General features: G+C 34.7%; 1 protein-coding gene across 1 annotated transcript; it reads left to right on the top strand.

Moving 5' to 3' along the window:
• The first annotated feature begins 9,453 nt into the window (after nucleotides 1-9,453).
• Nucleotides 9,454-10,407, top strand: LOC114098541 (olfactory receptor 52N5). Its single transcript, XM_027942790.2, has one exon. The coding sequence runs from the start codon at nucleotides 9,454-9,456 to the stop codon at nucleotides 10,405-10,407; it is 954 nt and encodes a 317-aa protein (XP_027798591.1).
• The last annotated feature ends 5,923 nt before the right edge of the window (nucleotides 10,408-16,330 follow it).

Genomic DNA, 16,330 nt, shown 5'->3' with positions numbered 1-16,330 from the left:
ACACTTTTGAATGTAAGAATTCCCTTACCCAGGTTGAGATCACCAACCCAACAGTAAACTCTCCAAAGGAAACCTAGTATGTGTCCACAGGGAACACGTATCTGCAACTCAAAGTCTTCTTCCTCTTTTGAACGGCTAAGTCTCTGTTCATGTAGGTAAAATCCCCCTGTGTGAAATTCAAAGCCTCTTTAATGTAGAAGATTTCCATGTTCACAGCATTTAGTCTTACTAGACAGGAATCTCTCCCCTGAATGACAATGTTCATACACTGAGACAGAGTGGTTGGATCACTGGGTTGGATTTGAATGTCTTGAAGATTTTAAATTCCTCACAATAAACAACTTATGTTCATTAGTATCTGTATCTGATTTACCTTTCTCAGCATTGTCCTGCCAAAATCACTTGGAGTTAATTCTTATTTCCTGGATCATTATCTTGTTCTGGATGGTAGGTACAGGGTTTATCAACTTGGTGGCATTTCATGAAACTGTTGCCTACGATGTTTGCTCTTTTTTGCATGCATGATATATTTCAGAAAAACATTTATTTGAAATAACATCTTTTGAGAATCATACTCGGACCCTATAAACTGTAAAACAATTTTTCTTGTCTCCTGTGCTTCTGTATATGACTTAGAATGAATATACACTTTATTTATTAATGAATATGTTAAATTTGGTATGTTATGTGTGCATGTTTATACAAATTATGATCAAATAACATGGACAATACCATAGTAAAAAAATGATCAAAACCTTCATTTATTTCTTTTATAGAAATAACCTTTTAAAACTATTGTGGTATTCATATATATATATATTTTTTTGTTGTTGTTGCTGTTGTTGTTCTTTCTGGTGATTATTTCTTTACTCTAAGTTATGTTTGAACTTTAATTAGATTACAAACTATTCTGTCATACACAATGAGAATTCTTTTTTTGTACCAGTGATTGACACCAAGGGTGCTTAACCACTGAGCCACCTCCCCAGCCCTTTTTGTTTTTTATTTTGAGACAGGGTCTCACCAAGTTGCTTAGGGCCTCAGTAAATTGCTGAGGCTAGTGTTGAACTTGTGATCCTCCAGCCTCAGCCTCCCAAGCCAGTAGAATTAAAAGCATGAACCACTAGGCCCAGACACAATGAGAACTAACTCAATTACTATATCAGTCACACTTTCTCTCAAAATATTATATATTTTATATAAATATACATATATATTGTATGATACCACAGACATGAAAAATATGCATGGGCCCTGTCCTCCTTTTCCCACTAATTTAAACCTCTATGTGAATCAATTTTATCTTTAGTTTCTTCTTTAAATTATTACCATTTAATTCAATTCTGGATTTGTTTGCAATTTGATTGTAATGATTAAACTTAATAAATATTATTTTGTGTACTATAGCTACATGAATGTTAATATGAATATTGAGTGCGAATGTTGATCACTTTGTAGCCAAATCAAGATTATAGTTCCTTCTCTTTTGTTCTAATAGCATCATCCTTATTACTCATGAAGAACCTGCATCCATAGTTTTCAGTAGTATCTGAAAATATATTACACAGATTGAACAAGAACAAGGTATATGGAAAAGAAACACCAGAAGGCAAATGTCTGACTTTTAGAACTGTCATTAAAATAGAAAGCTGTTAAATCAAAGGAACAAATTTATCCAAGCCTCTCTAAATTACTTTTGTATTTTTAGTTGAAAAAATGTATTTCTTTCCTTCAGTTATTTGGAAATATATAATACATTAATGTTAACTATAGCCCCCACTCTTGTACAAAAGAAGATCAGGTATTATTCCTCCTACCTGTGACCTTGCATTCACTGACCTACCTCATCTCCTTCCCACAACCCGGTGTCTGGTAACCACTATTTTGTTCTCAACTTTGGTAAGATAATGTTCTGCATAAATCTACCTCATGTGGTACCTGCATAAATCTACCTCATGTGGTACCTGTGTCTCTCTGCCTGGTTTATTTCACTTCACATAATATACTCCAGATTCATTTATATTGCCCCAAATGATAGGGTGCCTTCTCCTTTTTTGGCTAAGTAGTATTCCATGTGTGTGTATATATACTGTATTTTCTTTATGCATTCATTTCTTGATGAACAATTAGGTTGATCCCTTACCTTTGCTCTTGTGAAATGTAGTGTGCAGATGCTTCTTCAACAGACAAATCTCATTTAATTTGAATATATACATGGTAATGGGATTGCTCAATCATATGACAAATCTGTTTTTATTTTTTTGAGGAACTAATGCACTGTTTCTCATAATGACCATAACACACCATAAAGTATTTTCTATAACTGAATTCAGAATTGGTGGTTTAAGAAATGCCAATAAATGACAAAATACCTAAAAAAGTGTTTATATAAGATAAACTTGGACACATCTTTGTGAGAATATATGATGTACTCTCAGCAAATTTCAACATAAAATGTATTATTGCTAAACACAGTCATCGTGCTATATATTAGTCTTCCTCAGCTTGTCCGATATCTGCACACTTGCATTTGTGGACCAACATCTCCCTATATTTCTCTTGTACACCTGACTCTTCTATTTTCTGTTACTATAAGTTAAGTTTATTTCATATAGCACAATTTCTTCAAGGTCACTCCATGTAGACATAAATGTAAGGTTTCCTTATTTTTAACTTTTTAAAAGTTGGCACATAAAAATTATACAGTTACAGGTTTATAGATAATGTTTCAATATACACATCATATAATGTTGGAAGCATGGTGAACCCATCTCCACAAACATCATTTCTTTCTGGTGAAAACATTCAAAAGTCTTTCTTCTAGTTTTTAAAGAAGTACAGACCCTGATTATCTATAGCCATCCTATTGTGCATTTGAATACCAGAACTTACTCTACTAATGATATCTCTAGCTTAGCACCTACCTCTCTTTTGTAAGTTTTGTTCTGTTTAGTTTTTTTTAAAGATCCAATGAACTCTCAATTCCAACTGTGGACACGAGGTTCCCACCTACATCAGTGGATCGCCTGCTCACCAGACTTCCCATTTCCTAATATTTATGCTTAGAGAAAACCAGCTACTAGTGTAGAACCTCACAAAAGGAAGTGACAGAACAACTTGACATTGCTTCAAAGGGTACAGAGTTTGAGTGCAAATTTTCTAGAGGAAATTTGATATATAAGTGATTTAAAAGTAGTATATATTTGAATTAATACCTATTCATTTCCACAAATTTCTTAATAGCATCAACCATGATATGTGGATGATCATCATAAAGCTACAATGTAACATATTGAAAATGAATTCAATGTTTTTAATTAGAGAAATATTTAAGGCAGGTGGATAGCCATAAAATACACTACTGTGTTAACTTTGAGACACATTGTAAAGTTATTGATGAACGTTTATGATATATTTTTAAATGAGAAGCTAAGAGTGGTAAATAACCTGTGAATTATGATCATGATTTTCAGAAAAAAATAGTGCATTTGTGGATACAAATACCCAAAAATCTATGAGTAGGTATTTCTGAGAGAAATATGTTACTTTAAAATGTCTTCATTGTTACTATTTTCTTTTTTGTTAATTAATAAGCATTTACTATTTTGGAATTTTCAATAGTAAATAAAAATTCATGAAATCTTACATAAATATCAATCTTTTAATTTATTTTTAATTGTGTTAGACAAGAATTTTCAACTTGTAGTCCTCATTGTGGGACATCTGTGTCAGGGAGTGACCTTCTGGGCTGCTTTCCTCTGGGATCCACCTATGGCTAAGGAACTAGTTCCCCAGGAACATGTGAAGCTTTGTATCATGCTTTCCCTTAGGGACTCTGTGCTCTGTGGGGGCTCTTAAGCCTGTTTTACATTAAGTCTCAAGACTTCTGAGGACAGAAGAGATTGTGTTGGTTTCCTGTGGGATCTCCACTGGCCTAAACACTTACGCTCCAGGCTATAAGATGAAGCCATATTGCGGACACCATGTACTGTCCCTGACCTGAACACCTCTCATGCTTCTTATCTGCAGCCATATTGTGGGTAAGGGATGATTTCTGCCTTCCAGGAGTTCATAGGTTCATAATATAGCAAAGCCTAGCATTTTTTCATTCTGTCTGTATCATCAGAGGCACAAAGCTACTGCTCTACAAAGGATGTTGTTGCTGATTTATTTTGCTGAAAAAAAAGTTAACATATGTTTATTCCACACTCAGAACAGTACTTGTATAGGATGTATGTTTTTGGTGGGCAAAGGTATGGGTCAGATGCCCTTAAAATCTCCAATGGAGTTAGAGAACACTTCTACACACACACACACACATTAATATTAAGCAGACTTTTATTGTTTATAGCAGCACAATCACAATAACAAAGCTGGGGAACCAACCTAGGTGGCTTTCAATAGATGTATGGAAAATACATTGTGATTATATATATATATATATATATATATATATATATATATACACACACACACACACACACACACACACACACAATGGAAGTTATTTATTTTTTAAAATATATGCTGTCATGTGGAGGATTAGAAACAATCCTAAGATACTTTAAACCAGGAAAAGATAAATAGGTACAATTTTTCCCCACTAAATCAGTAGCCCACTCTTCCCCACCTTTCCCTTTCCTGAATTCAGTCACAAAACTTGTACTCAGTCAATACAACCCCAATTTATTGAGAATTCTTTTTAATCCATTACTGTCCTCATTCAAAGTAGGTAACAAATTTGGACAATACACTAAAACAACTTACAGGTCAACACAGGGAAAGGACAAAGCTAAATTGTTTCAGTACAGGTCTCCAGGTTATCATCAAAATGAAAAAAAAATGGAGAGAATGTGGGGGTGGCAAAGAAGAAGTAAGGGGAATTTCAAACAATAAACCTGTTTGGTTTGGTTTGGAAGAGACTTGGAAGTTCTTGTTCCACCACTATTCAGTATAGACACACAAAATTCTGAATCTCTAAGAAGGCTATTCAATATACTTCCTTTGTCAGATAAAGGAGCATTAACAATATTGAATTGATAGACTCATTATAAGAAGTAATTAAATTCACAGATTAACCTCAATAGTAATCATGTAAATATGTTAAATATATAAATACAGATAATCAAATGGAACAGTTGCTATTTTATCCATTGGCATAAGGATAATTATTTGAGTTGGAATGCAAATTTGGTATTTATGCATTCAGTGAACATAAAAACTCCTGAGTAGAGATGAAGAAAATCCTTCTGCCAAGTGCCCAAGTATATATTCCCTGCCACATACAGTGGATGTTCAATAGATTTTTTAAAAAATTTACCAAGTAGAATTCATTGAATTTAATTTAGAGTTCATACACTAAAGACATCCAGGTTCAGCGATATCACATTGTGTCACTAAAAGCATGGATTGGACATTTCAGAACAAATATATCAGAACAATGACCTCAGTGAACAAAAAAGAGTATTGAAGAATCTAGAGATCTTGTTTTCTGAATCCAGTTTATTTTTCACTTTCCTACCCAGGGGACTGGGGAAGTGATTTTTGAAATGCTGATAAGATTTCATTCTGTGTCCTAGTGACTACACCTCAGATACAGAATGCAGATCTGAACCATAACTAGAGAAGCTAGCATGAAAGTGAAAGGGAGTTTTCTGGAAACTAGAATCAGGCGATAATCCAAAGGAGCCTGCTTTCTCTTTTAGCAGCCAGAGGCGACCATGGATGCTATATCCATTTTGTGTCAAATGGCTGCTCAGTGCAAGATGTGAAACAGCAGATGCAGCAGGATGGCATCCACTGCCTGCTTTCCACCTGGATGAGGTAATGGATCTTGCCTTCAAGAAAAGACTGATCATGCTAATTCTACAGCATTTAATCTCTATCCATTTTTGGTTGAACTTTTCCATGTGGTGGGAGAAAATGGTCTAATTTCCTTCTGCATGTGGATATCCAGTTTTCCCAACACTCTTTATTAAAAAGACATGTGTTTACCCACAATATGTTATTGGCCCCTTTTTACAAAGGTACCAATACTTTTCCAAATATTATTTAGCTTTAAATATGTGGATTTATTTCTGCCCTCTGTGGGCCCCCCACCATTCCATGGGTTTGTGTGTCTTTGTCTGTCAGTACCTGCTGTTTGTGTTACTATATTTAGTATATTTTGAAGTCATGCAGTGTGATGCCTCCAGCTTTGTTCCTTTTGCTCAGGATTTCTTTGGCTATTTAGAATCTTTTATGGTTTTCTATGATTTGGGGCACTCTTTTCTATTTCTATGAAGGATGCCATTCCTATTTTTGTAGGGATTGTGCTGAATTTGTAGATTGCTTAACAATATTAATTCTTTTAACACACCAAAAAATTGTGTTTTCATTAATTTGTAGACACAAATTCTCTGATTTCTTTCATCAATGTTTCATATTTTTTCTTGTACAGATCTTTCACCTTCTTGGTCAAGTTTATACTCTCTCTCTCTCACACACACACACACACACCCTGCTTGGTCGCTTGTAAATAAGATTGTTTTCTACATTTCTTTTTCTGATAGTTCACTGCTCATATATACATATGCAAATATGCTGATGATTAATGTATGTTGGTTTTATATTCTGCAACTTTACTGCATTTGTTGATTGTGGGTTTTGGTGGAGTGTTTAGTGTTTTCTAATATATAGAAATATGTCATCTCCAGACAGGACCAATTTCACTTCTCCTTTCCAATTTGATTCCTTTTACTTTTTCCATTATGCCTATTTGCTCTGTCTATGACCTCCAGTACTATGTTAAGTAGAAGAGTAGATGTCAAATTTTATCAAATGCTTTTTCTACATCTATTGAAATTATTATAGAATTTTACCCTTCATTGTGTTAATATGATATATTGCATTTATGACTAGCTTAGTATATTGAACTTACCTTTATATTCCTGGGATGAATACCACTTGATCATGGTGAGTGACCATTTTAATGTGCTGTTGAATATAATTTGCTAGTAATTCATAATATTTTCTTCAAATCCTTTGTATTTCTGTAGTGCCAGTCATAATGTCCTTATTTCATTTCTGATTTTATTTACCCTAGAGTTCTCTTTCTCATCTAGCTAAATGCTTGCCAATTTTGTTTTTCCTTTAAATTAAACCAGTCTTAGATTATTGGTGTTTTGTTTCTCTAGTCTCTATTTCATTTATTTGTACTCATTTCTTTATTATTTCCTTCCTTCCAATCATGTTACAGAGATTTTCAAATAAATGAAAGAAATTGTGCAAGACCTACCTAGATATCAATTCTAGGTAGCATTTTGCAATCAACAAGTAGTATAGCCCAGTTCAAGAATGAAAGTTTGTGTACATTGGTCATATGACCTAGCATCTAAACCAGGATATGTTTGACTAGAGAATGGAAAGAAATGAAATAGGAAAGATAAAATCTAAATTTTACTGGTTTGAATGAAATGCCAAGGTATTTGAGCCCTATCCTTAAAGTAATGAGAAAACGTTGATGTTTATTAAACAATGACTTAAAATATCCTCAAAATTATGTAATAGCACAAACTGATTTGAAAAGCAGAAGAGGCAAAACAAGGAGATAGACAAAGCTGGACGGTCTTTAAAAAGTTCAGTGAAATTGGTTATAAAAACAAAGGACGGCTATTAGAAATATTGCTGGTCAAATTGTGTTCTGTGCATGAACAAATATGCCACAATGAATTGCACTATTATGTATATTAATACATATCAATACAACTTATATTTTAAGTTGCTGGGCATGCTGGCACATAAGCTTGTAATTCTAGCTATTTCAAGAAGCCCAAGTAAGAAGATCATAGGGTTGAGGTCAGCCTCGGAAACTTAGTGAGACTCTAAATTAAAAATTTTAAAAGGACCAGATATGTAGATTAATGGTAAAGCTCCCTTGGGTTCAATCCTCAGTATTCCCTCCCCACACACACACACAAAAAAAATACAAATTCATCTTGTCTCAGGATAAGCCAGGAAAATAGATATGTTGAGGTAACCTGAATAGAATACCAATTGGGACACTGGATTATAAAGAAATAACACTAAGATGAGGTTAATGAATATCAGAGATCATAAAGTTTATAGAGTTCAGTTTTGATAATGTGGTGAATAATGACACAATTATCCAAAAAGCCTCAGGGATAAAGTCTGTTTTTGGCATGGGTACATTTTGCATTGATGAGTTTAATTTTTGACATGGTAAATTTAACGTTTTCGTGGAAATTTAAAGTGGTAATATCCAGCATGCATTCAGAAAGTCACAACAATTATGACTTGGCTTACTCATAAATTTAGATATTTGAAAACTATCTTCACCATAGGCAGAAAACAGGAAGAGTCCAGAGTATATGTTTCTTAAAAATTGCATTTAGAAAAGAGATTGAAAAGAAATAGATTATCTCATGGGGAGATCCCAAATTATTTGACAAAAGATATTTCTTTTCTTTCTTTTCTTTTTTTGATACTGGGGTTTGAACTCAAGAGTGCTTAACCACTGAGCCACATACCCAGCCCTTTTATTATTTACTTTGAAACAGAGTCCAACTGAGTTGCTTAGGGTCTTGCTAAGTTGCTGAGGTTTCTGCCTTGGCCTCCAGAGTCTCTAGGATTGCAGGCATGTGCCACCACACCCAGCACAAAAAGAAGATTTCTTATCTTTCTTTTTCTTGGGAAAATAAATTAAATTGATATCCATAGCATTATCCTTGTACTTCCTATTCATATAAAAACTACAGCTGCATTTCAAAAGATTCCTATGATCAATCCATGAGAATGATAACCTAAGATAAACTAAACTTCTGCTTATTTTTCAGAAATCTCTAAGGTAAGCACCATTAGTCTTAAATTATAGATGAACAACAGAGGTTGTAAGAATGAAGTAAATGTCATCAAGATACACCTGGATTTAGAAAGAACTAAAATGCAAATAAAGTGCATCTGATTGAAATAACCATAATCTTTCCATTAAAGTTTTCCACATAAAATTATTTTAATAAACAAATTTCACTATTATTCTTTACCTGTGTACCCTTGCTATCATAGGACACATGTTCTGTCAAGTGTTGGAATCATATATAAATACTATTTCTGCTCCTGAATCTAAATGTGTGACAGTCAACATTATCCTATATTTGCTACCCAGTTTCTACTTCTATTTTGTAAAAGCAATTGCAACTCTCTATGTATGGTTTGACATTACTGTCAGACTGTTTATAAATCTTGTTGAATAATACCAGGATTTTAATACTATTCAATACATTAAGTAATTTCAAAGATATCATTATTCAAAATGTTTGGCAATATTTATTAATATAACTTTCTTACAGCTTTGAGTTTGCATTTTCAAAGATCTAAATCAAATTTCTATTTCTTAATTCCTTTTCCTCAGGACAGAGACTTCTGCAAAAATCAAGTTCCTCTTCTGAATTAGTTATGTTCAATTCCAATAATTCATATGTGGCCCCTCAATCTTTTATTCTTAATGGTATTCCTGGTCTGGAAAGAGTCCATGTATGGATCTCTCTTCCACTACTCACAATGTACATTATGTCCCTTGTGGGTAACCTTGGTCTTGTGTACCTCATTTATCATGAGGAGGCCTTACACCACCCCATGTATTGCTTTCTGGCCATGCTTTCCCTCATTGACCTCCTCACCTGCACCACCACTGTACCCAATGCACTCTGCATCTTCTGGTTTGATCTCAAGAAAATTAACTTCAACGCTTGCTTAGTCCAGATGTTCTTTGTCCATGGGCTCACAGGTGTGGAATCTGGAGTGCTCATGCTCATGGCTCTGGACCGCTATGTGGCCATTTGCTACCCGTTGCGTTATGCCACCATACTCACTAACCCTATCATTGCAAAAGCTGGGCTTGCCACCTTCATGAGAGGTATGCTGTTGATGATTCCATTTCCATTCTTGGTCAAGCGTTTGCCTTTCTGCCAGGACAATATCATTTCTCACACATACTGTGACCACATGTCTGTGGTAAAGCTATCCTGTGCCAGCATCAAAGTCAATGTCATCTATGGTCTGATGGTTGCACTTCTGATTGGAGTGTTTGACATTTGTTGCATATCTGTGTCTTACACCATGATTCTCCGGGCAGTGGTCAGCCTCTCATCATCGGATGCTCGGCAAAAAGCTTTCAGCACATGCACTGCACATATATCTGCCATTATCATCACCTATGTGCCAGCATTCTTCACATTCTTTACCCATCGTTTTGGGGGCCACACTATTCCCCCTTCTCTCCATATCATTGTGGCTAATCTTTATCTCCTTCTTCCTCCGACACTGAACCCCATTGTTTATGGGGTAAAGACAAAACAGATCCGAGACAGTGTCATAAAGTTCTTCCAGGGACAAAAAAATGGCAGTTGATTCAAGAAAACTGAAATTAAATAGAATAATAATGAATAAAAGTATAACAAAGGGAAAACTCAGGTGTCTGTGTGACATTCTCCATTGTCTCTCCAAGAATGGGTTTCTTGAAATTCTATTGAGGAAATTCATAGCTAATTCTGGATTCATTTCTCAATGTCTTTCCTGTCTTTTCCCTCCATCAGCAGTTTTTTGAATTAATACATTTTTAATTGAATCAGTTGTGATATGTATGTATATATAGTGGTAAATATAGTTGCTCTCAGAGAAGTAGAGAGTAAAATGTTGGTTTCTGTCACCAATGTTAATCAAGTCATTGGTATGAGATTGTAACAACTTACCTCTAATTCATCCATCTAAGATATTATCCATTAGGAGTCCCTAAATATCTTATTTGTTTTGGCAACTCTTTCTAATAGATATGAAATAAGGATCTGAGGCTGTAGCTCAGTGGCAGAGCATTAGTTTAGCACATGTGAGGTGCTGGGTTCAATCAACACTACATAATAACAGATACAGAAAATATAGGTATCTGTTCATATACAACTAAAAAAACTTTAAAAAAGAAATTAAATGGCTTTTCAGGAAATTGTTTAGCCTAAACAGTCTTAGAAGCGAAAATTCAGTTTGTAAACTAATGTTAACGAACATATTTTTCTCTGTGTATCCAATTCTTAAGATATCCAATATCACCACAGTCCATACAATGGACACGCAAGTCTTAGTTACCTGAAAGCTTAGATACTCCAAGATTCACAGGGGAGGAGCTATTTGGTATATGGTGTATAATTTCCAATTGAATGCCATCTTATTGGTGAAATGATTGAAGGGTTCATTTATTCATTCATGCTCCCTTTGTTCAACACTTTTTTTTCCATTTTCCATACATGAATATTGTTATTAGCTCAATTAACACGTAAAAAGGAACTCATCATTCATCTTCCTGGTTGCAACATTATCATAAAACTCTTATAGCAAGTTTGTTTTCCATATTTGTTTACTGACTTCTGGAATATGTTGTTTTAAAAGACAGTGAATATCTATATTAATATTATTATTATATTAATAATATCTTTGTATTTCAAGCTATATGAAATACATATATATGGTGAAAATAATATAATATGAATAAAACAAATATTCATTAAATGGCCAAGTGAATGAGGCTATATTTCTTAGGCCCTGTGTTAGGTACTAACAATTAGAAAATTATAGATATTCCTCCTGTCAGATATAAGCTCACAGAATAGTTGAGAGGTAACATATCAATAAAAATCTGCTAAATTACATGCTATGATAATAGTCTTTACAGGAGGAAGGAAAGAGACAAGTCCCCATTTCAAACAAGAAAGATAAGGGGTCAAAGGTGTTTACTGGAACATCTTAGCAGGAAATGAATCAAGAGTGAATGAAAGTTTTTTCACTGGAGAGAAAGAGGACGCATACAATTAGAATACATGTTAGAGAAGCAATAAAACAGAGTTTTCCCTAAGTGTTAAAACATCACAGAAAATTACCCTGCAATCCTAAGAGAATTAGAAAGTCACAGAGAGACGGGATTTAATACAGGATGTAATTTATGATTAAACTCTATTTATAAGGGAAACAGAGTTTCGTTTCTTTCTTTAGGCAAGGCTAGGTGGCCTAATCCCTTTGGGCAAGCTGCCTTTACTATTGGCATTCATAATATCCTTATAATTGAGGAATTTGTAGCTATTTTGTAGAGTTTTTATAACTCAGCAAATGTAACTAGAGGTATTATGAACAAATACATACTTACTGGTGATTAAAGAATTTTTCTGATCATATACAAGTAAAAATAGCAGTTATATCAATTTAAAACAATATCAATCAGTAAACATAATATTTCAAAAAGTTGTACTGTCCAATTTACTCAGGAAATAAAGAATAAATTCTATATGTTTCCTTGAAAGATCATGCATGACTCAAAATGCTTACACTGTTTCAAATTTTGAATTATTTTTCAACAGTTATTTGTTGATCTCAGAACTTTTTTCTATTGAGTAAAATAGCCTGTTAAGACTACCCATGTAGTCTTAACAGGCTATTTTACTCAATACCCACAACTTCCAGATATGCAAAAAAGCCTTTGATGTACAATTAAATATAATGTCCCAGTTAAATCATGTCTTTTCTAGCTTAGTGAACTCCAGTTTCTTCCATTTAACTTGCACAGTAGCTAATGCAACATTGGCTCAGGTGTAGCTAAGGCATCAACTCGAGAAGGACATTCTGTGTTTGAGGGTATATCTCAGTGGTAGAGAACTTTCCTAGCATTCACAGGCCCTGGGTTCAAACACCAGTACAACAACAAAAACACAAAATGACATTAGGGAGTGTAGTTCAGTGGTAGAATGCATAGACACCAAGCACAAGCCCTGGATTATATTTCTAGCACCCATTTAACAAAATAGCATTCTATAAAATTTAGGAACTGCCCTAAAAGATGAACTACAGTGATCACTAAAGTATGACATTCAGAAGACAAGGGTAGAAATAGTAGCCTTTATTGTTATCATTCCTAGTGTCATGTGACTGTGTGTGTGTGTGTGTGTGCCCAAGCACACGTGTGTGTTTATGTTTCTTTTCTAAATTTAGGACTTTTTAGTAATAATTCTTGATTTCCAAGAGTAAGGGGCACCTTTTAGGAGACATGTTACCTAAAACTATGGTTGCTAATTGGTCTTTTTTTTCTTACCATGCTTAAACTCTGAAATAAAGAGAGACTACTGGCAGAGATACTTGACCCACATAGTAGGGGGCATGGTTGCTGGCAGGATAATGTCAGGAATCAATGAGCTTCAGTGAGAAAATTCTTGGTGCCCCCATGCCTGGTGATTATCAGTGGTTAATAAAAGTACATGAAGGCAGGTTCTTTATCCCCTCAGGGAAAAAGGTGTGGGGTACTTCATTATGTAAGGAACCTAAACTAGCAGAAACCATGGGAGAGGAGAATCTATAATAGGTCGTAGATAGAGAGAGGAGGCACATTAATTATGGCTTCATAAGAAATTATGGCAGTAGGTCTGTATTTTGTTCCATTGTTCCTCCTGTTGGAAGCAATTTTGTTTTGCTTTATTTTATTTTTAAGAAATTGTCATTTTCCATTAACTTTAAAAGCCATGACTCCATATATGTATGATATGTCAAAATATACTATATGTTCATGGTCATGTATATCAAAAAAGAACGAATAAAAAAAAGAAATAAAGATAAAAGCCATGAAAGGCAAGGATTAATATAACACAAAACACAATTGATCTTACAAGTCATGAAATATACCACATGCTATTCATGCCAATCTCATATCCTCTCAGTGCTCACAGCTCTTACACAGTCTTATTGCTAGCCATGACTCTCTGCTTAGAGGCTGAAGAATACAGATTTGAGTTATATCACCTCATGGATGGGAGAATGCTGATACATATCTCATATCATTATACAAAAAAAAAAATCAGCAGTCACTTGAGCTCATGTGCTTGCAGCCATTAACCTATATATGTACACAATGTATACTGACATTCTTATTGGTTCCTGTCCCACATTTCCTCCCCAAGCAGTGTTTCCCAGGGTCATCTAATGCAGAAAATATTCAAGTAAAATTTTTATCCAGTGTCTGCTTCTGAGAGAACCCAGTATTGAACAGGTTCTCTTCTGTGGTCCAGATTACAAATTGGAAATCAGTTAACGGAAGGGAGAAGTTCTTAATATTTATTTTATCCATTTGTAATATGTACTAATTCTTACAGGTTAGTTAAAAGTGAATATTATTATCCCCATTTCAGTGTGAATTTCAAAGATGTTGAATAATTGTTCTAAAGTTGTACTGCTAAAAAGAAGTCAGTTACTATTTGAAATCTCATCTGTCTGTTCTCTGAACCAAAGTTTTTATTCAGTGACATATATTTCTTTATCTCAATAACATACTAGATGCAAAAACAGTGATATGCACAAATAGTCATGAGAAATACTATTTAATAACTAAATTTTATTTTCCCTTGAGCAGTATGTAGTGTTCTTTTTGATTGACTTTACCTTGAAGTCTACTTTATTTGATATAAGGATGGAAACCTTTGCTTGCTTCTGCACTCCATGTGAGTGGTATGATTTTTACCAACCCTTCACTTTCAATCTGTGGATGTCTCTTTCTATGAGATGAGTCTCCTGGAGACAACATATCGTTGATTTTGTTCATTCATTTGTTTTGTTTGTTTGTTTTATGTAATCTGCTAGTCTATGTCTTTTCATTGGTGAGCTTAGGCCATTAACATTCAGGGTTATTATTGAAACATGACTTGTATTCCCAGCCATTTTTGTTTATTTTTGGTATTTAATGTGACTTGATTCTCCTCTGATTAGATTTTCTTTTAGTGTAATCCCTCCCTCTGCTGATTTTTATCATTGTTTTTCATTTCCTCTTCATGGAATATTTTGCTGAGTATGTTCTATAGTGCAGGCTTTCTAGATGTAAATTCTTTTTTTTTTTTTTTTTTTTTTTTTTGTGGTGCTGGGGATTGAACCCAGGGCCTTGTGCATGAAAGGCAAGCACTCTACCAACTGAGCTAAATCCCCAGCTCTATTCTTGGTTGGTGTTCATTTTCTTTCAGCGCTTGGTATATGTTGTTCTAGGATCTCCTGGCTTTGAGGGTCTGGGTTGAAAAATCTGCCGAGATATGAATTGGTCTCCCCCTATATGTGGTCTGATTCCTTTCTCTTGCAGCTTTTAAGAGTCTATCCTTATTCTGTATGCTAGGCATTTTCATTGTAATACACCTTAGTGTAGATCTGTTGTAATTTTGTACATTTGGTGTCCTGTAGGCCTCTTGTATTTGGCTTTCCAACTCATTCTTCATGCTTGAGAAATTTTCTGATATTATCTCTCTGAAGAGATTGTGCATTCCTTTGGTTTGAAATTCTTGTCTTGCTCTATCCCAATAACTCTTAGTATATTTGGTCTTTTGATGATGTCTAATAATTCTTGGATGTTCTCTTCGTGGTTTCTTACTATCTTCACTGTGTGATCAATTTTATTTTCCAGATTGTATACTTTGTCTTCATTATCTGACATTCATTATTCCAAGTGATCTAGTCTGTTGGTTATGCTTTCTATTGAGTTTTTTTATTTGGTTTATTGTATCCTTCATTTCAAGGATTTCTGACTTTTTTTTTTAGCATCTCTCTCTCTCTCTCCTCTCTCTCTTTCTCTCTCTCTTGAAGTAGATTTTGCCACCTGTATTTGCTCTCTTATCTCTTTGTTGGAGTGATCAATGTTTGCCTGTATTTGCTCATTTAGGTCATTCCTTAATTCACAGATCACTTTAATTATGAACCTTCTGAACTCCTTCTCTGACATTTTATCAACTTTGCTGTCTGTGGGTTCTGTTATTGTACTATTCTGGTTTGTTTGGAGCACTTTTCTCCCTTGTTTTTTAATGTTGTCTATGTGTCTTTCTTTTTTGCAGTGTGGATCTGAGATATTAGTTTCTTCTCTATATTCTTGTAGTACCTGTGCAGATTGTCTGTACCTCACCTTGATGTTGGGCTTCCAGACCCTGCTGGTGTCCCTCAATGTATGCTACTGCATCTAAAGGTGGTGGTGGCGATAACTGAGGTAACTCAAGATAATAATTAAGGTGCCCCAAGATAAGCACTGTCTTATAGAGATGAAGGTGAGAGGGTGGGCCTCACACTCCCTCTGGGATGCCTGCTCTGAGATGCAGCTGCTTCTAGGCCCTGTCTACTGTCAAAGTTAGGGGATACTGCATGGGGAAGGTTCTTGCTATTACTGCACTGTCCCAAAATGAAAGTGGGTTAGGCTTAGGCTCTCAGGTGGGTGGGGCAAACTTGGACCATCCTGGATCTGGGTCCTGTGCAAGTCAGTGTGAAGGGATCTGCGCCAGGC

This window comes from Marmota flaviventris, chromosome 9 (genome assembly GCF_047511675.1).
Source record: "Marmota flaviventris isolate mMarFla1 chromosome 9, mMarFla1.hap1, whole genome shotgun sequence".
Taxonomy (NCBI): Eukaryota; Metazoa; Chordata; class Mammalia; order Rodentia; family Sciuridae; genus Marmota; species Marmota flaviventris.
Note: the sequence above shows the minus strand (reverse complement) of the source record. Positions and strands in the feature narration are given on the sequence as shown.

Excerpts from the sequence above, each read along its gene's own strand:
- LOC114098541 (XM_027942790.2), top strand. The coding sequence starts at position 9,454 with ATGTTCAATTCCAATAATTCATATGTGGCCCCTCAATCTTTTATTCTT.